The sequence below is a fragment of the Aristolochia californica genome, unplaced genomic scaffold, assembly GCF_029961685.1.
Source record: "Aristolochia californica isolate CCGP_79_NKW_82.1479 unplaced genomic scaffold, dmAriCali1.0.hap1 SCAF_3, whole genome shotgun sequence".
Taxonomy (NCBI): domain Eukaryota; kingdom Viridiplantae; phylum Streptophyta; class Magnoliopsida; order Piperales; family Aristolochiaceae; genus Aristolochia; species Aristolochia californica.
In genome coordinates this window covers 10,531,698-10,553,673 of record NW_027181992.1, presented here as the reverse complement: position 1 = coordinate 10,553,673, position 21,976 = coordinate 10,531,698, and the positions used below count along the sequence as shown (strand labels likewise).

Sequence of the window (21,976 nt, the reverse complement as noted above, 5' to 3'; positions counted from 1 at the left end):
AAAGATATACGTGAAATTTAGTCACCCTAAGGGTTAATCTGTTGTTTCCGTCTCCATCCCGCAATCACATATTACTGAAACATTCTTGGCTCTTAAACCTGAGGGAACCAAGGGTTAAGGCACTAATGCTCTCCTGGTTTCTTTGTTGAAACGATATGATTCATCAACTATTATAGTGCTTTCTTACTAGTACAAATTAGTGTAAAAAGGAGACTTAAGGTTTTAGAAATCATATTGCAATTGCCATCTCGTACTAGCTCCCTCATCGGCTTCTTGTTAATCACGCTTTAACTGTAATTTTTTTTTTTTTATATAAAAAAGTTCATAGAAGATGTATCTGTGGTGAATGAATCCTTCCAGTACACAATAAGAGCAAATTTTTTGAGATTCGCTGACCAACGAAGTAAATTGTGTCCGTAAGGCCATAACAACGATCAGCTGATCTTCCCTGGTCAAATTCCACAAGAAAAGAAGGCTCAGTCAAACATTTCCTCTGAGGTTTAATGTACAAGAATTGGTCGTCCGAGTGTTAGTGATACATGCTCATCACCTCTCCTAACAATCCTCATCTGAATATGATTCATAGTCCCCATCGGAATCTGTTTCGTCACTCCTAGGTTCTGTTAGTGTTCTCATATCAAATGATGGCTCCACTTCCATTTCTTGAATATCAAATGAATCATAGCTCATTCGCTCCTCAAACCTGTCATCACTACAGTTGAGAAGCCATGCTAAAGAGCACTTGAGGCCCTTTTTAGCAACAATTTCATGTCGAGGTCGTATTGTTGATTCAAGCCCAAAAGTAAAGAAAGCAGGGAAATTGACCAGATCATCCAAATCCCTGTGCATCTCATTCTGAAAGTACTCGAAGTTCAATCTCATGATATCAAGATTCAATGCAAGCAACTGAGGGCAACCGATAATCATCTTTTTTACTTGTGCTGGAGAAAACCCACTAGTCTTCAAGAAGTTAACATGTTTTAGTATAGATGATTGGGTTAGACTCACAACCTGTGGCATCTTTTCAATCAACACACCAGTATCCTTGACATCCAGTTCCAAAATTGACTCCAAAAAGTTTCTTTGAGAGTGAAGCTTATGCTTGAGCTCAAGTCCAATGATATCAGGATATTGTGCTATTACAGAAGGCAGCATCTCTTTCCTGACATTATATTCTACGAGAGAATTCACATTTGGCTTCACTTGATTGTCTAAGTTAAAACCGAGAATGAGAGGCCGCTTTTCGATAAGTCTCGCGACAGCTAGTCTGGGAATCCCGAGGCTTTCAAGATGTTCCACAAAAGGTTTGATGACCCTTCCCACTCGCATCCCTAGTATCTCTGGATACCTGGTAAGAACTCCTCCAATCTCCCTCCTCCCCACTCCAATCCCAACCAAATATGCCACTGATGTACTCATGGTTCCCTCAAGTTTGAAACCAAGCAGCTCCGGATATTTTTCCAGTACACGAGGGATATCATTGGGCTTAATATCCATCCCCTGTAGGTACTTCACAACAGGTTGGAGATCAATAACAACACTGGCATGGAGGACCTGTGGGTATCTACGCAAGAATTCTGCTAGAGAGGCCTTCCGAACACCTAATTTTCCAAGATAATCCAGCACAGGGATCATATTCTTCTTTACACTACAACCAAGGACTAGTGGATAGTTGTTTATATCTTCTATGGTCAGACCCAGCTTGTGTAAGAAGTCCACCCGCTCCCTCATGACTTCAATGCTGACAGGGAGCTCCAATCCATCCAGTTCATCAGGTATAATACCCAAATCCCTCAAAAACTGATTAATCCGACTCCGATTTGCTATCTTTTCATTCTTCATTTGATGTAAACTTGGTCGACTGTAGAGTGACGTGGGGCCTCCTGGTTTTCGATCTGAGTCTGCTGTAATTGTCAAAGATGATTTGGTAGATGCCGCAGAAGAATACGTGTTTGGTTGAACAGAATTACAGACTTGAACAGTAATACAGTTTTTCTTCTTACAGGAAATTTGAGTGAGTGCACTGAATTGGGTGCACCGGAGGGTAGGAGTGGATAACTCGTGAAGTAGGAAAAATTGACGGGGCTGCATTAAGCCACTGTAGATGAAAGACTTCATATTTATGGGCGGCTGTCATACAGAGAGACTTCCATCAGCATGAGAAATTGGATCAAGCATTTCATTATAGTGAAGTCACTTACAATCAACAGAAGCCAAGATATATCATATAGGTAGATCTAATTAGTTAACCAAATAAAGGAATTGAAAAGAGAGGTAAAATTCAATATATATATTTTGTGGATTATGTATTTAAATTTACAGCATGGCCAGTTGGAGGTAAAGTGGACTCTCAGGTTGTTCAGATGTAGGGATTAAACATGTCTCTTATTTCCAGAAAAAGTAGAATCATTAAAAAATGATTGGCAGCTCGAATAGTTTAAGAAAAGAGGAGGAAACTTCTTGAGGTGGCTCGCTAGCAGGAGAATCGCAGTCTGAGATTCCACCAGCCGGGAAAGGTGGATATGCAGTTTACAATTTATAAGCAGAGGGAAGGGTCAGGTCCATGCATCCCCGGAGCTGAAGCAAGATATCCTAATTCAGCATTTCTGCGGTCAAATAGCTCAACCAACAGACGCAAAACGAGTCCAATACCTTGATTTAGAGAATATAGAAATCTAGCAATTCTAGAAATCGGAGACAACTTCCAAGAGTCATTAAATCCTTACAATTTGAGGAAAAAAAATAAACATCAAAATTTTAAAGTGAGCGTTGGTTAGCAGTCGCGGGACAAGAAAGAAGTAAGAAACGAGAGCAGAAGCAAAGACCAAGAAGAGAAGGAACAATATAATAGATAATAAGAACCTGGGTTCCCGTGGCAACTTCGATAATGCGTAGCCGGTACAGTAGATTAAAACAACAGCAACAGAAACACCACTCAAAGACATACCGGAAAGCAGAATCTTAAAACCCTACCCAGAAAGTTCCGAGGAACCCTCTTAAACAATCCAAGTTTTCACACATGTGCGAATGGATTTTCCACAATCTCACCTTCATGAATTGGAAAGAAGAAAAACACTTACCATCAAAACGTGACCTGAAGAACAGAATAACATCGACTTGGGTAGCCAGCAGAGGAGAGCTGAAGATAGAAAACACACAAATGCAATGTAATGAATAGATGTCAAAGTAGTTTGAAGAAACTGCAGATACAATGTAATGACCGGATAGTAGAAGTAGTCTGTATCAATACAGTATCAATACTCAATTCCGTAAAGCTCCGGAGCGTTTTTTGACGAAGAAGGTCTCTGTCTTTTCCGACGAGCTGGGATTTGATAACAATACGAAATATCTCAGGGGTTCGTTACATCCTCCTCAGAATCCCGCACCCGCGTTGAGAATAACAAACGAGGGATATCGTCGCTCGTCCGGCTGGGATAGATCCTAGAGGGTAACCCTAGCTATAAATCCAAATCTGGTATCCAAAACTTTGTACTATGGAGTAAAGATGGGGTGGAAGTGAATTACTTTTTTGTGTTAGTGTGTTTAATAAAAAGTGTAATATAAAATAATTTTTTGTATTAATATGTACGGTGAAAAATTTAGTAGAAAGTGGAGAATGAGTTTATCATATAAATATTTTAATAAATTTAATTTTATTAAGATAGTTTTATTTAAAATTTTAATTAACAAAATAAAATAAATAATTTAATTTTTAAATTTAAAAAATAAAATTAATTAAATATAAAAAGAGAGGTAAAACTAATACAAAAGGAATAGATGAAGAATAAAGTCCAAATGCAATTAACACAATTGAAGCTCGAATGGCCCCATTTTCTTCCCTTGGCTGTAAACATATGAGAATTCATAAACAACAAACTACCAATTTACCGGCACCCTACAAACCATCGTTATGCAAAGTAAGGAACGATAGGGAAAGAATGAGAAAGGAGACAGTAGACTAGAACGCCACTGATTTTGCTCAAAAGTTGTATAACATCGACTATGTTATTAAGACTTTAAGGGTAGATCAAATTTCTAATAAACAATAGATGTGAAAAATAATGATACAACAACTACAAAATAATAAAGAAAGGAGAAAAAATAGACAACAACTATCTTTAAGAATTTCGAGAATAGCATAAGATCAATTATTGTTGAACCTCGAAATCAAAATTGAAGTAGTTTTATAAGGACCTTGTTATGTTTATGTTGTTATGTGGTGTTTTTATTGGTCTTTGGGCATTATAAAGTGATGTTACATTATTTATTTTAATTTTAAAGAAATTTATAGATATAATAAATTTGACTATATTTTCATTTATTTACCTAGTACTTGTTTATTCACTTGAAAATAGAGTAAATAATTAAATTTTGAATGCTCTTATTTACAATTGATTACAATGAAAAATGGTGCTTAAGTCAGTATGTGAAATAGCTTGTTCCATTTCCTCTGTATATTGTTTATACCCCTATTTGGTGCACTTGGAAATACAATACGGTTAGGACAATCAAGAAGCAAAAGAGTTTGGACTCCAAGTCTAGCTAAGGGTGGCTGCACTTAAACTTTTGCGTTCTTTATACAGAAACTTTTAGTCATAGGGTTGCAAATGGATTAGATTAATTCACAATATTAATTGTCCTCGATCCATAAAATCCAATCCAATTTTAAAATAAATAGATTGGATTAGTATGTGGATGAAAACTTTTGATCCATACATAATATGGATCGATATGTTGATGAGTCACAAAAAAAAAAAGACTTGAAACAATCTAATCTACAAAGTAAAATAGATTGATTTGGATCTTAAAATTTTGGGCCCAACCAATGAAGAGTTTATTTATTGATTAATTGATGTTTTAGTATATTAATAATTGACACTATTATCTAAATCTTAATATGACTAATATCAATTTTTTTAACTTGGGAATTTTGCTCTTAAAATCTAACTCATATGATCATTCTCAGTTATTGACTAGATGACTTTAAGATGCTGATTCTCAAAACCCTAAGAACAAAACCTTCATTGACTCTCTTCTTTTCAAATACAACTATGAAGCTACCTTTTTCCAATCAAACAGTACGACCTTGAATAAGAAGCTCCCCTCTCTCAAACCACTGACTCTTCTTCCCCCCCCTCTCAAGTTCAAAGACATCTAATTAAATCTATAACATCCATGGGTGAATAAAAATAATTCTAGAGGGGGCATGATATTACACCTCTCCTCCATTTATACTAGAAGCATAATTCTAGAGAACGTTATAATTGGCATTTCAGACACTACATAATGCATAACATTTGAGATGATAATTTTGGGGAACATCAGGTAATGTTACAATCTTTTGTAAGTTTCACCTTAACTTGGATCATGGTTTCTTTTTTTTAACCTCATATTATTTGCCTCGTAGAGTAAAAAATGAAATTGATCCCTAAGTAAATGTCCTCTAAACTCAATATTGAGCTGATTCATGTGTTGGCAGAGCTGACCCAAATCTTATCAAAGTTGGTCTCAAGCTCGTTGGAAACATTAGTTGACCATCATGAAGAAGAATGATGACTAGTTGATTCTGTCATTAGGTGCTGCTCTAGGAGGTTATTGAGGTAACAATACTCTTTTGAGGCACGACTTTTGATTAGTGTGTGGGTGTCTAGGATAAGGAGGTGGTGAAAGGGTGTTGACCTAGGTTAACCCTCATCCATATTTTGATGATAACAAAAAATAATCTCATTTGTGCTAATATTTAGAAACCAAGCATTTGAGATGCAACTCCTTTATGAGACACAGATTAAGGTCTATACAAAAGAATCAACCAATTCATAATCAAGGGCTCGAGCTATATGGTGTGTCTAGTCATCTTAAAGAAGCACCCATGTGCAAAGATTGAATACTAGAATTTAAGTGCCTCAGAAATATTTTAAGAACTCTTGTAATGTATGAGGACAACCACCAAACTCCAAATATAAGGTACACAAGAGCATTGGATCTTTATGGCATAAATGTTTTCCAAAACCATGTCATGTCTAAATGATGTTTATAACTATTTTAAACTTGCTAAGCCCTTAGTCTTGTTATTTGTCATGCTTAAAGCTTAAAATTACACTCTAGCATATGGCATGATCGATCACCCTACTTAGGCATGCTTGATCATATTGAATACACTGCAATAAAGTTTAAATGCATGAGTGATCATCCTGTCTCGCATGATAGATCATACAAAATGTTGTCAGTTAAGCCTATAAAAGCATGGTTGATCATACCCTGTGGAATGATTGATCACACAGAACCCTGCATTACCAAAACTATAAAGCATGATCATCGATCAAATTGGGTTGATTGATCAATGAGTTTTTTGAAAGGTTAAAAAATCATTGATTATTGTGTTGATCGATTAACAAGTTTGGGTAGCCTACAAAATATAGCCATTACACATGGTTGATTGATCATACATTTCTAGTGATCGATCAACACTTTTTGCAGCCTTTTTTAAATGGTACAAAATGATTGGTTTGCATGGGAAAGATATAAATACCCTTTCAAACTTGTTATGAACATTCATTTGAGCATTTATTGGCAATTTATTACACTCAACAACTTTGTTCACACAAAAATCATTCACAAACCCAAAAAAAAGCTTTAATTCTTGAAAAAGAAAACTTTTTTCCTCTCTCTAAATCACTTTGCATCTAGCATTCAAGCTCCATTATTTCATCTCTTACACATCAAAGGATTGGACGCTTAGAAATAACTTGAAGAAGGTTGTCTCTCCATTCAGAAAGGGTGTAAGTTCCTTCTTTGCATATCTTGCATTTGTTTTCTTAAAGGTATTCTAGAAGCTTGAATCTAAAAAGGGAAGCTTGCTAGAGCTATAATCTAGTTGTAAATCTCTAGGAGAGATTAATTTGATATAATTGGCTATTACATATGGCTTAGAAGAGAGCTGAAATCTCTTGTGTAAAATTTCGTATAATACTACTAATAGGAGAACATCTAGAAGAACAATTTTTTGTGTTTTATCGTGTTGTATGTTTTATTAATTTATTTACTTTAATTTTTGCATATAAGAATCAAAATTTTTTACTTTAAAATTTTAATTCATTCCCTTCTTGAGAAACCACATGGGCTAACAATTGGTATTAGAGTATGCCAAAATGTTGAAACATTGATTTTATGGCTTAAGAGATTAATTTATAATTGTTTAATTGAATAATATATTTTATATTATTTATAATATTATATTATTAAATTGTAACATCCAATAGATTCAGACAGGTGGTGTGAACTAGACAAAGAGTATATGTGGTTTGAGATATACTCACTAGTGATGGTTGCATTCGATTTTGGGAACATGAGCACATCGTATAGCATTTGGCTGATGGTATTGATTCTATATAATTTGCCACCATGGAAGTACACAAAGGACAATTACTTTCTCATGAGTTTACTCATTCCAAAGCCAAAATACCAAGCAATGACAATATTGTCGAGTGTTTTGAGGATTCCATAGGAGGTAATGTCAAGCCCCTATCGAGGGGTTTCAGTGGAGAAGCGGGATGCTTCATGGAAGAGGCTTTTCATGTATCTCTTTTTATTATAATAATAACAATTTTATGTGAATGTGACTTTAATATTTTTCCAAACGTAGAAAATCTCATAACAAAACCCTAGAAATATGAAAAAGCAAATAATTTAGTAGTGATATAGGTCCAAGTCAATTGTGTCATTTGTGTAAGTGCATCGTGAGATGGCATGTATAATATTACTAACACATTTCTTTATAGTAATTTTATTATATGTTATATTTATAGGTTTAATGTGTAAATAAAGTATATTTAGTCCACAATGAACTAGAAATGAAGTTAGACTTTAATTCATCTTTGGGTGTTAGCGAATATAATAAATAAATAAATTGAACTGAATAAATAAAACAATTATTTTATTAATAACAGAAAATGGATTTTTTAAGTACTATTAATTAATAATACTTTTTAAAAAAATAAAAAATGATTAGTTTAATTAATTATAACAACGATATGTTTAAACCAAAATAATTGATCAAATGCTCTCTTTAAAAATATTTTAATTACCAGTCTTAAATTTATAATTTAATATGATAATAAAATTAATTATTATAATAAATAAATAAATAAATTATTTTTTTAATAAACTAGGATAAATTAATTAAAACTTAAAAAACATGCTTGGAAATGAACCTAGTTACTCGTAATAGTTCACACTTTATAACATGAAAGCAAATGTTTATGCCTTGGAATATAACAACGAGTTCGTGCATTTAATATTAAAATCATCAACTTACTAGTTTAGTACATACGAATGGCTAAATAAATGTTAAAAAAAAATAAGATACAACCATCAATGATAATTCCACATGCTAGTGGCTATGGCATCTCAAAATTATACGGCTCTTGTGGATTCTAATGCACGCTGCCTACGTATGTGTGTTGATAGGCTGTTTTCATCCACAAGATCATCGCTATCAACGCTATCTTCATCCTCATTTACACTTGCAAATCGGACCTCATCACCTGAATTATCATTTTCCAATTCAAACATATCATTGTAATTCTCTCTACCAAGAGATCGAGTATTTTGTTGTCATCCTCGAAGGTCCAAATGACATATGAACGATGAGTTTTTTGTCTTCTTTCATCCATTTATAATCTAAATCCGAGATGATCCTCAAGGATATTTTTTTATTAGACAACCTTTACCGGTCATAGTAACCAGGGACACACGGAAACATAAACAAACAAAAAAAAAACCATGTGGTGGATATTTATAACACCCAAATCTCCTCACCACATGACAAGATCATTCCATAACACTTCAAAAATATTCAACAACTTTCTAAAATATTTAAAAATTAATCAAACTAATTCCATTGCAGATGCACTAAACAATGCAAAAATATACTTATCAAGTCCAAATTCACCGAACACCTCTGGTAGAGCTCCATATGACTTCGCATTTACTATGAACCGTACCTCGTTAGTGATGGGGGTCCGGTTTTGTTGACTAATAAACCCTAACTGAGAACCCTAAAAAGTTAAAAAGAACCAAAAACCCTAACTGCTAAACCCTAATTCCATAACCTAAACCTAGACCTTAAAACTGCTAAAATCCCCAAACCCTAAACCCTAAACCCTGCACCCTATCACCCCATAAACCAAGAACCCTAAATTTTTTTGAAAAAAAACCCTAAACCCTAATTCCATGACTAAACCCTAAACCCTAGACCTTAAAAATCCTAAAAGCCCCAAACCCTAAACCCTAAACCCTATTACCCCAAAAATCGAGAACCCTAAAAATTTTTAAAAAAATCCTAAACCCTAAAAATACCCTAAACCCTAAACCCTTAAATACCTTGAACAATACCCTAAATACACAAAACCCTAACTCTAATCCTGAATCCTAAATACCATAAACCCTAACCTTAAATCCCATAATTATGCAACAATCGATACAAATTATGCACAAAAATTAAAATTAAATCAAATAAAACAATAAATCAATTAAAAAAATTAGGGTTTAGGCTTACCTTTTGAAATTTGGGGGAAACCGAAGCTGAATGGGGAAATCGAAGCCGAATCGAAGAAATGTAAAAAATCAAAGGAAATCGAAACTGAAATGGGTTAAATCGAAAGAAATCAGGAGGATTTTTAGGAGAAAAGAGAAGAGCAAGACAGAGAAGGAAGAGGGAGGCCGAGAGTGAGAAGAGAGGGAGAATGGAGATGGAGGCTGAGAGAGATAGGGAGAGGGGATTAGAAGACGATGAAGGGAGAAGAGATGCAAAGACGATGAGAAGGGAGAAGAAGCCGAAGGGAGTGCGAAGACGAGAGGAAGAAGAGAGCGGGCCAAAAAAATCGTCAGGAGAGGAAGGCTGAGAGAGAGGTTGAACAAAGCAAAATGAGGAAAAAAATTCGATGGGGGTGGGAACGACGCGTCCTGTGCGACACTTCATGTGAATGATTTGCAAAATCGGGCTGAAACAAGATTCCCTAATTTTTGAATGAGAAGATTACCTACGTGATTCAAATAAAGAGGCGCTCATTCACCACTAACGGCCTAATCAAATGAATGGAGTAATGCGCGTGAACTTCATTTCCAGTTCATTTTGCACTAACCCCCCTATACTAGCGAGTGGACGGGTGTTTGAGGGTTTTAGATATGCACATGTGTGTAGAATATGTCCCTTATTTTACAAATTATTAATTCTATGTCCAACTTTAATAAGAGGACATACAAGAGATGATTGTACCATCTCGTGTTGAATCGGACTATGACAGGACAACCAACAAGATATTGGGTGTTAAGATTGGTGATCAGTTGGTAATGGGTCCTTGTGCAACCCATCTTCCCATATCCTAGAGTCTAAGTTCATACAGTATTACTTTAGCCAAGCTACAAACTTGAAAACGATGAATGTAAAGTGAGTAAATATGAAGTAGGAGTTAGTATATATGAAGCAAGAGTTACCAGATATGATGTCTGTTATTAGTTAGCTTCCGACTCAAATGAGTTAGATGATCCATTATATGGTTACTTGTGGCCACTCCCTCCTCCCTCCTACATATGATATTAGTGTAACATCGTCACACCCATCCATCTCATTGTCACATCATGGCCCTCCAAGTAGGGGTGACATCGAACCGAGCCAGTTCGCAAGTGGCTCGGTTCCGGCTCGGTTCGGCTCGATTTATATGGATTTTGAACGTTCAAGATCCATATAAGGCACGTTTGTGTTAACGAGCCGAACTCAACCGAACCATGGTTCGGATCAAAAGCTCGCGAGCCGACTTGTTAACGCAAACAAGAGTCGGGGGGGGGGGGGGGGGGGGGGGGGAGCCCCTCCCGTCCGCTGTTGTCGTCGCCTCTGTTGCCGTCTACAACTGCTTGTCGGTCGCCTCTGTCGTCATCGGTTCAATTTCTTCCTCCCCTCGTCTACCTTCGCCTCTATTTCTGTCACCGCCACCTCTGTCACAACCGTCATCCCCGATGACAGCCAGCACCCGCTAACCCCCTTCCCTCTGCGTCGTCTCGACGAAAACCAGAGATACCTAAGTTAAGGGGAGGAATCTTCGAAGACGATTTCGCACGTGCGAGATCATAAGCAAATAAAAAAAACTCTTTCTTAAATTCTTGTTGTCCCTTCCTCATGGTTCTTGAAGAAATTGAAATTATATTTTAGTAGAAATACATTTCTAGGGACTATTAGTGCTAAATGTTTTTCTTAAATATTTTTCTCATTTAAATTTTTTATTAAAAAAATCATATCATTTTCTAAGTAAGATTTTCTTGCCAAGATGGGCTAGAAAAATGTATAAAATTTTTTTGAATAAATATTTAATAGTTGATGCTGTAATACTTTTAGCATGAGGCAATTTCTTTAGCAATTTTGTGTTTGAGATTTTATTTGATTAAAAATTTGTCGATAAATATAGTAATATATTAGATTGATTATTAATTTTTATTTATTTCCCTGGAAGAGGCAATGAGAGGTCCATTTAACTTTCCTAAGAAATTTTTAAAATATTTCTTGTAATTGTCTAGTAAGTCATTAATAGTAATAGGATTTTATTTAAACGTTTTTTTGAAAATATGTATCATAGGAAAAATATTTCTAGTTTTTCCTAGGATATAAATTTTCAACCAGGGGCATTAAGGAGGTCATAGTAAATCTATGGCCAGATTCAAAAATTATAAAATAAGTTAGACAACATTTGGAGTAAAAAAGATTAATATTTATGCATTCTAATCCATTATCGAGATTCAATCCCAAACCTCCCCTATCATTCTTTTTTAAATGCATAATTTTATATATAATTTATTTGACATATATTTTATGTAGAGTATTAAATGTAGGTTAAGCTCGAACTCGGTTAAAATTATTAGGCTTGAGCTCGATTACAATTTTTGGCTCGAGGCTAGGGTTGACTCGAGTTCGAGTTTAAAATATTTAAATCAAGCTCGGCTCGAACAAGGTTCAGACTCAGTTGGATTCGATGCCACCCTTATGCCTAATTTTAAGAGGTCATGCCCAATTTTATATAAAATGTATGCATAGTTTTATATACAATTTATTTGACATGTATTTTTTGAAATTTTTTAAATGTATGTTGGAGCTCGAACTCAAGAGATGTATTTTTTGAAAAGTTTTAAATGAATGTTGAAGCTCAAGCTCGGCTCAAACTCGATTAAAATTATTGGGCTTAAGCTCGATAGCAATTTTAGGTTTGAGCCTGGGCTTGGCTCGAGCTCGAGTTCAAAATATTTAAATCTAGCTCGGCTCGAACATAGGCAGGTTCGGGCCTGGCTCAGCTCAATGCCACCCCTATCTCCAAGATTGCACATTTTTTTTGTCTTTTTTATTGTATTTATTTTTGTCGAATAATATTTGTTTGTATGTATGTTTTGTGTTGAACTAATTTTTTTATTCCATTCACATTTATCATTAGATTCTTGTTTATGTTATTGCTTTTATTAAGTATAGAATAACTTATATTTTTAAGCAAAAAAAATTAAAAAATATAAAAATCAATAAGAAAATTAATTTTTTAGATGGAATATTTCCTAAAAAAATGAAAAAGAAACTTCTTGGTGGAAATGGAGATTTTTCAGTTGGACATGTCACTAAAAAACTGAACTAGATTTTTATCACCTAAATTTTCACTATATATTTTTTTAAAATTCAAAAATATTATCATCGATGAAAATTTTCAATAGTAAGTAAAATTATAAATAGGAATTTGTATCATAAAATTTTTTATTTAAATTAAAAAATATAATTAGTGAAAAAAATTTGCATTAAATTTTTATAAATTAAAATATTATTTTATGACGGAAATTTTTGTCATAAAATTCAAAAAAATTTAAAAGCATATTTTAATTTCTAAATACCTCCATAAAATACAATTTAAATGAAATATTAAAAAATTTATGACTGAGAAATTTTCGTCAAAAAACATTTAAGTAAAAAGTCAAAAAAATTTTTTTGGCCAAAATTTTGTTTCTAATTGTCGTAATCTTTGTCGGTGTTTTGTCTATTTCATGAACAAAACCTTTGTCAGAAAGATATAGTTGATGTTAGTTTTCAAATAAAAATTCCACTAAGAGATGTTCTATCGGCTAATTTTTGAATTTTGTCAAAAAAAATTCTTCAAACAAAATTTGATTTTTGTAGTGAGAAAGAGATAAAAAGACGTGGAAATGAGTTAGAGATGAAGATTGAAAGCCGTAAGAAAAAATCCTTGAAGAAGATACTCTCTCCAATCAAGGTATGGAAGAGCGCCCCTCTTCTTTATTAGCAAGAAAAAAAAATACATAGACAAATAAGTCCTTGACCTTCTTAAGGGTACATAAGCATAAAGTCAAAAGTAAAGGAAAACAATTCTAAGTATAATTTTTTTTTTTATCTTCAACCTTAATTAAAATTATCCCTCTACGGAAAGTTCTATGAGTCTAGTTTCTATTGTAATAAATAATTTTTTATTAGAACCTTAGATCAAGAGAGAGCCGTTGAGCTCTGCTCGTTGGGGAGGCACAACCGTGAAGAGGAAACGAAAAAATTGAAAATGATGTTTATGATTATACACTGTTTACAAGTTACAACAGGGACTTTATACAATAGAAGGGTAAAACGGTAACATTACATAATAATGAAATAATAAAATAATTAGAATGATATTTACATTCTAATACTCCCCCTCAAGGTGGCTTGTAAATGTCCATGACAACCATCTTGGACAACAAAGAAAAAAGGTGAGTAGAATGAAGAGGTTTAGTAAACATGTCGGCTAACTGGTACTGAGAGCGAATGGGAAGTAACTGGAGGACTCCCGAAGTAACTCGTTCACGAAAAAAATGACAATCTATCTCAATATGTTTTGTACGCTCATGAAATGTGGGGTTAGAAGCAATATGTATCGCAACTTGATTGTCGCAATATAGCAGCGCAGGAGATTCAACCTTGACTTGAAATTCTTGAAGAAGTTGCTATAACCAAATAAGTTCACTGGCAGTAGAAAAAAAAGCTCTACATTCAGCCTTGGCGGAGGAGCGAGAGACGGTGGTCTGCTTTTTGGCCTTCCAAGAGACTAAATAATCACCAATAAAAATGCAGAAACCTGTAGTAGATCGGCGAGAATCAAGACATGATCCCCAATTAGCATCAGAAAAAGCCTTCAAACGAACTGGAGCACAAACATTAGAGTAAGCTCTCATCTACAAGGAAGAAGTAGAGGAAAACAACAACCTTTGACCAGGACTGTTCTTGAGATAACGAAGCAGGTGATGCACGACCTTGAGATGAGGAAGACAGGGTTGAACCACGAATTGAGTGAGCTTGTGAACGACAATAGTAATATCGAGGCGAGAGAAAGTGAGGTAAAGAAGTTTTCCAACAAGCCACCTATAATGGGTTATATCAGGAAGTAGGTCATCTTCAGTGACATTTAAACGAAGCTTTGGATCCATTGAAACAGAAGTTGGTTTACAAGCCAAGTAACCTGTATCTTCAAGTAATTGTACGGTGTAATGGCATTGAGAAAGCATTATACCTTGCTTGGACTGAGCAATCTCAAGACTATGGAAGTGCTTGAGACTACCAAGATCCTTTAGCTTAAACTAAGTATGCAAAAACTGTTTGAGCTCAGTAATAGCATGAGATGAAGGACCAGTAAGGATGATATCATCTACATAAACTAATAGTGCAACAAAGGAGGATCCATGACCTTTTGTGAAAAGAGAGTAATCGGATTTCGATTGAAGAAAACCAAAAGTGATTAAAACTTGAGAAAATTTGGAATACCATTGCTGCGAAGCCTGTTTGAGACCATAAAGGGACTTGTGAAGCTTGCAAACTAGTTTGTTGTTAGAGGAAGAGGACTCCCCCTATCAAAGGTATCAAAGAGGGAGATCCATATAGATTTCTTCAAAAAGATCACCGTTTAAAAAGGCGTTGTTGACATCAAGCTGAGATAGATGCCAACTATGGGAGGCAACAAGAGCAAGAAGAACCTTCACAGTAACTAATTTGGCCACTGTAGAAAAAGTGTCAACAAAATCCAAACCCTCTTGTTAGGTATAACCTTTAGCTACCAAACGAGCCTTATATCGCTCAAGAGAACCATCGGATTTGAGCTTGATTTTATAAACCCATTTGCACCCCATGGTATGTTTATCAGGTGGCAAAGAAGTGACGGTCCAGGTGTTGTTTGCTTCCAGAGCTTCCAACTCGTCACGCATAGCCAACCTTCATTTAGGACACTTCACTGCTTGGTGATAGTATTGAGGTTCAACCTGAGAAGATAGACTGAGCGCAAAATGTCTGTACGAAGTAGAAAGGGCATGGTAAGAAATGGAGTTAGAGATTGGATAAGACGGAGAAGGTGAAGCAGATGGAGGAAAACTAGCAAGTAAATTGCAGTGATAATCCTGCAAGTAATGAGGTGGATGAGTCTTCCTAGTAGATTGTCGAAGAATAGCACTAGCAGATGAAGAACGAACAAGCGTGGGAAGATCGTCAACTGGAACATCAGAAATAACTGGTGAATCATGAATAGGTGAAGAATCAAGGTCGGGAAGAGGATGAGCTTGGATGGAGGAGTGGGGCAGAACCAAATCAGGAAAGGGATCAGTAACTTGATCTGAACCTGTAATAGTATGAAAAGGGAAAACGTTTTTATGGAACACGACATCTCTTGAAAGAGAAACCTTTCACACCAGCTAGATAACCAAGAAACACACAAACCCGAGCACGAGGGTGGAACATGGTGCGATGAGGAGCTAAGGTGGAAACAAAAGCTAAGCAGCCAAAGACTTGAAAAAGGGAATAATTAGGAGGTGTGTTGTAGAGCAAATGAAAGCGTGTGTTGTGTCGCAAGAGAGGAGAAGGAGTTCTATTAATCAAGAAAGTCGTAGTAAGAATACACTCTGTCCAAAAAGAGACTGAAATGTGGGATTGAAAAAACAATGACCGAGCCACATTCAAAAGGTGTTGATGTTTTCTTTCAACAATTGAGTTTTGCTGAGGCCTTTCAACACAGGAAAACTGTTGTAAACTCCTTGATCTTGAAAAAAGTCAACAAAAGATAACTCAGGTGCATTATCAAATCGAAAAACCTTGATTTTGGCATTAAACTGTGTAAAAAACATATTAAAAAACTTCGGTATCATAGAAACAACATCAGATTTAGTCTTCAATAGATAAATCCAAGTAAATCTAGTAAAATCATCAACAAGAGTTAAGAAAAAATGATGACTAGTATAAGAAACAGTTTGATATGTTCCCCAAATATCACAGTGCACAAGATCAAAAGGAAATTTTGATAAATGATTATGGGATTCAAAAGATAACCTACGTTGTTTAGCAAGAGGACAAATATAACAAGGATCTGATTTATGTAATCTAGTTACATCACAGTTCAATTGATCTTTCAAGGAATCAAGTCTCTTGAAAGAAATGTGTCTTAGCCTATTATGCCAAACATGGACAGAAACATTGTTAACAAAAGTATGAGAAACAGAATTCAAACTTTGAGCACGGAGGACGTAGAGATCTTGGACTTTGTCACCCTTGCCAATCGTCCTCTAGGTGGATAGATCCTTGATAACAAAACAATCAGGAAGGAAACTTACTGTAAGGCCAGAGTTAGTAATTAAAGCACTAACAGAGAACAAGTTGAATTTGAATTGAGGGACAAACAATACGTCTTTTAGCACAAGGTGAGAATGCAGTTTAACATCACCAGCAAAATGGACCAAAATTTTAGAATTATTGGGCAAAGTAACTATAGTGTGAGGGACAACATACAAGGAAACAAAAACATGAGCTTGAGAGCAAATATGTCGAGTAGCTCCTGAGTCTACAATCTAGAATTGAGGTGAAGAAATTAGAGGATTTAAAGACACAGAAAAACAAATACTTGTAAAGCAGTTGGATGTAGAAGATTTCGGAGCAGTGGTAACCTTTGCGGAGCTACTCAAGTGTGTAGAAAGAATTGACATGAGCTGCTGATATTGATGTGAGTCCAGATTCTGAACAAAACTCCCAACAAAAGTAGAACCTTGGCTATCATCAGCAATAGAAACTTGATGAACAGCAACATGAGAATTGAGGTTGGTTTTGGAAGTAGAGCCAGATGGATAGCCATGGAGCTTATAGCAACGAGCTATATTATGGCCAACATTCTTGCAATGAGTACAATAATACTTGTCCTTGTTCTAATTCCGGGGACCACTATAATTCTGATTCCGGGAAGCACTATAATTCGGATTCAGGGGAGCACTATATTTTGAATGAAATTTCTGAGAGCTTTGTGAGTCAGGTTTAATAACTTCTATCTTCCCAGATTTAACGGCAAATGCCATTGTGTCAGTGGGAGTGTTCGAACCAAAGGCATGAGTAGTCGTCCTTTGCTGTTCCTCTTGGACAACCAGAGAAAAAACACGATTAATAGGGGGCATCAGATCCATGAGGAGCAACTGACCACGAACTTGGGAGAAAGAATCATCAAGGCCCATTAAGAATGACATGATATACTCCATATGATGGTAATCAGTAAGATTTTTAACGCCACTACAAGAGCATTTTCCACAAGAGCAATTAGGACGGTAATTACTCAGTTCTTCCCAAATATTCTTCAGCTTGGTGAAATAAGTGGTAACGGAATCCTTGTCTTGACGCAAGTTCATCAATTCTCGTTTAAGCTGAAAAAATGCGAGGGCCGTTTCGCTGTTGAAAACGATCCCGAAGGTCGAGCCAAATCTCTCGGGCAGAAGCAACAAAAATAACACTCATAGAAATTTCTTTCGAAACCGAATTTAAGATCCAAGAGATGAACATATTATTATTTCGGGTCCAGGAGTTGAGCAAAATAGGATCAACACTTTGAGGTTCAGGGATGGAACCATCGACAAATCCCACTTTGTTCTTCACGGATAAAGCGATCAACATCGCACGACTCCAACTGATGTAATTTTCACCGATAAGCAGTTGCGAGACAAGAACTTGCCCGGGGCTATCTGAATGGTGAATATAATAGGGATTCGATGGTTCTTAAAAAATGGAACGAGTCGAACTGGTACGAAGACCAGAATCAGAAGCACCCATCGATGAGTGATGAATAACCAACAAGTGAGATTTCCAGTAAGATACGAACACCAGAAAGGAACTGAATTTGGAAAAAGGGGGGGAACTGATCTAATCTGACCACCAATGCAACGTCAAAAAAAAAATTTCTCCACCAGATCCTCCACCAAATTTCTCCCAAAAAAAATCAAATCTGTTTACGTAACCTCAGAATCCTTCAGTCTTTCACAGTCACTTACGAAACCAGAAACCAGTAACTCGCCTACTTCGCCGGAAATAATTTCAAACAACCAGAAATGCCCTTCTATAACGTAACTGAACTCAAAAGACTACAAACCCACCGGCCTCGAGAAGCTTCACTACCCTTGAGACTTCAAAGAGAATACCCAAAATCGGTTCCCAAAGTCGTTAACCTCTCGACCAACAACAAAATCCAGAGATCTGGTATTACTTCAAAGAGAATGCCCAAAATCGGCGCCCAAAATCACCAACCTCGACCAACAATAAAAAACCAGAAATCCAGCCTCTTGGCGAATGGAACCCCAACAGAATGGAAAAGAAAATGAAAGAGGGGTGAACGAAGTCTAATCTCTTTGCCAACGGAACCTCAACGGAGTGAGAAACCAATGAGAGCTTCAAGGACTTCCGAAATCGACCCAGATGGCGCCGGGAAAAATCATCGAAAATAATTGCCGAAAAAAGGCGAGAGAGATGGAGAGGCGCCCGTCGTCGAAAAAGAGCACACTTTGCACCGACAATGAAAGAATCAGAGCGGAGGTTTCTCCTCCTGCTCTGATACCATATTAGAACCTTAGATCAAGAGAGAGTCGTTGAGCTCTGCTCGTCGGGGAGGCATAGCCGAGAAGAGGAAACGAAAAAATAAAAATGATGTTAATGATTATACACTATTTACAAGTTACAACAGGGACTTTATACAATAGAGGGGTAAAATGGTAACATTACATAATAATGAAATAATAAAATAATTAAATAATTAAAATGATTTTTACATTCTTATATTTTTCACTTGAATTTGTATATAAATAGAAATTGACATATGAAGAAGTGAAGGTTGGGCACTAACAAAGTTGGCGAGCAACAAAAAAAAACATTAATAATTGATGGTTTTCACATTTAAGAAATGACCTTTAAATAGAAAAATACATATTAAAAAATTGTCAACCTTTGTAGCATAAGAAAAAAAAAATTTCAATCAGATTTTTTTACAAAGAGAAATCAATATTAGAAAACACTGAAGTTGCAATCAATGAGTCGCCTAGGGCCATCCTTGATTTGGCTTGACCCTATTGAAACCGTAAGATAAAAAAAAAAAAAAAGGCCAACCGAATCAAGTTGATGTCACTTATTTAGCAGAGCTAATGAAGGTGAAAAAGCCTCTTTGACTTTCGCTTTCCTTTGGCCTTGAGCACGAAACATTAGGAAGCCAAAAATCTTCTCACTAAACACTTGGCAAAAGGCCAAGAAACAGTGGAGCAACTCTCCTCCAAATCTAATTTGGTAAGAAATTGAAGTAATTCCAGTACTCAAGTGTGCTGCTCTAAATGTTCGGTTCTTCAACCAATATTCATAAGGCTGAGATCAGGAAACCTCCAAACAAGTAGATTCTAAGTATGAATATGCATGGGGGTAGACAGAGACATAGGCCCCAGATACAGGGAGAGAGAAGAAGTAAAGGTTTTTCAATGATGCTTTCTGGTTACAGGGAAAACAAAATGGCTTGGGGTAGGCAGAGTAATTGACGAGAATAATTGAAGAAGCACGTCGGCATGATTTAGTGGCGAAGAGAGTTCACTGTGTAGACGACCGGGGATCCAGTCTACCTAGGATCATGCTTTGTCTGCTTGCTCCGTTTTCTGGGCATCAGTGGAGGCCTCCTTCCCCCCCTCCCCCTTTGAAAGTTGAAAGGAACGATTGTGGACTTCAAGGAAAACGGATCCTGTCTTCTGGTTGGCATCAATGGATCCGCACACTCTGGCCCTGCGATAGAATTTCTTGGCCTCCATGCCACTGGAAATCCCAGATCACTTTTGAAGGAACAAGGAGAGTTCTCGAAAAGGAAGTCAAATTCTGACCCAGAATGGATAGAAGCGAATAATCCGAATAAATTAGTGGCCTATCGTCGGCTTCCAAGTAGTGGTGTGTAATGCAATCACGAAAGCTGGTGCTCCCCCTTTTTCTGTCTGTGTAGGAGAGAAGTAAGATTCAACTTTATTCTTTAGGTTATGATTTGCAGTTAAGGTGTAACGTGTATTAAGCACGTAAAAAAACAAAGAAAAAGAAGGGGAAGTTGGGAGCTGTCGGCACCAACATTCTTTTGAGAAAAAAGCCTAATCACTCTTCGGTCCTCAGTTCAGTTCTCTCATTGGAATAAGTATGTGCAAGGAATGAATGAATGAATGAAGCAAGTGAGTAAGCAAGCAAATCGATCTCTCTGTCTCTCTGGTTAAGCCTGTAGCAGTGATTCTTCTCTGCCCACCGCGTCTGCAACACAAAAGGCTGTCTAATGAGTAGAGTCGGGGGAGTGGAAAGTTGCTTATAAACTAATCCCTGCTTTATGAGACACCAGTTTGGAATAGAGGGAACATGATGGCCTCCATGTTTGGACACCTCATGCCTGACAAGATCAACTCCATCGATCGAAAAGCTATGAATCAATCTTGATTCTTGAGACCTCCACATGAATCTCTAGAAACTTGCGAAGTGCTCCATTGGCCCCATTTACAATCCTCTCTCTGTACCCTTTTGCCTCCCTCGCGTCCACTCGCACTTGCTCATGCAATGCCAAATTAAACACAGTAGAGCACGGAGAAGACGAGTGCGGCTTGGGCCGTCATTGGGTAATAAAAAACCGACCCGGTCTGGTTCTACTTGGCGCATAATGGGGAGCACATGTGGGATGATGATGCATAGCCACGTAAGAGGGGTGAGGGGCATGATGAGGGAGATCTTGATGGTGAGTCACACATGTGGAGATATGCTTGCATGGACCCCGAGAGCCATGGTCTCCTCTTCTTAAGGACTCGCTCGAGGAACGAGGAGGATTTGGTCGGGAGCCGATGCTGTGAGATATGCATGCACATGATCAATCATGCTTGTCAGCCATCAGATATCATGAAGGCTATACGTGACATAAGATTTGGTAGCGGTGGTGGTGGTACCACGGCTAGTATGACCGGGACATTAGATAAATTTTATACGTATGGGTTGTCACATTTGAGTGCAGTTTGGGCATGTCTGCACGCGTGCAAAGTGGATTTGCCAAAGTTCACATCGACACCATCCTCGATGTGTGGGGGGAAATGGCGGCTAAACCACGTGGAAGCCGCCTAGGGATGCAAGTGTCAATGAAGGGGGAGGTGAAAAAGAGAGGGTAGGGCCAAGGAAGGGTGAAGCTGTCGAGAAGTTAGGGGACAGGGTGCTCACTAGTTGGAGGCTTTGAGAAGTGATGAGTGGGGTTTCGGTGCTTTTGATGTGGTTTGAGGCTTTTAATCAAAAGATTAGATTCAGGAAGACGAAGAGGTTTTGGTTGACCAGAAGAATCCGCCAACCAAGTGTTTGTGAAATTGCGTGAGAGAGAGAGAGCGAAGGTTTGTTTCAGAATGAGAATGAGAATGGGAAGGGAAGGCTATGGCGCGTGAAGGTCTCGAGGGTAATCATAATGGAGGTGGCAGCCACCATAATATCAGATTCATCATGCCCTTCTCTGAATCATTTCCACCTTGCCCTTAAAAACTCTTTTTTTTTTTCCCTTTCTTGCTAAACTCGCAATTTCACATCATTACTTTTTATTCTTTCCTTCCATTCTTGATCGTCTCTTCCACTTCACCTCCTTTTCTTTTTTTTTTTTTT

General features: G+C 36.7%; 1 protein-coding gene across 1 annotated transcript; it reads right to left on the bottom strand.

Moving 5' to 3' along the window:
* Nucleotides 1-298: 298 nt before the first annotated feature.
* LOC137959838 (transcription termination factor MTERF4, chloroplastic) lies at nucleotides 299-3,370 on the bottom strand. Its single transcript, XM_068807223.1, has 3 exons — nucleotides 3,251-3,370; nucleotides 3,081-3,139; nucleotides 299-2,130 (listed from the first exon to the last, which is right to left on the bottom strand). Exons 2-3 carry the CDS (start codon nucleotides 3,111-3,113, stop codon nucleotides 556-558), a joined length of 1,608 nt encoding a protein of 535 aa, XP_068663324.1. The 5' UTR covers nucleotides 3,114-3,139; nucleotides 3,251-3,370; the 3' UTR covers nucleotides 299-555.
* Between the last annotated feature and the right edge of the window lie 18,606 nt (nucleotides 3,371-21,976).

What these genes read in the sequence shown, in the direction of transcription:
- LOC137959838 (XM_068807223.1), bottom strand. Translation starts at nt 3,113, where the DNA reads ATGTTATTCTGTTCTTCAGGTCACGTTTTGATG. An exon ending in CTTCAGGTCACGTTTTGATG is followed by an intron (nt 2,131 to 3,080) that starts GTAAGTGTTTTT and finishes TCTGTATGACAG; the next exon opens with CCGCCCATAAATATGAAGTC.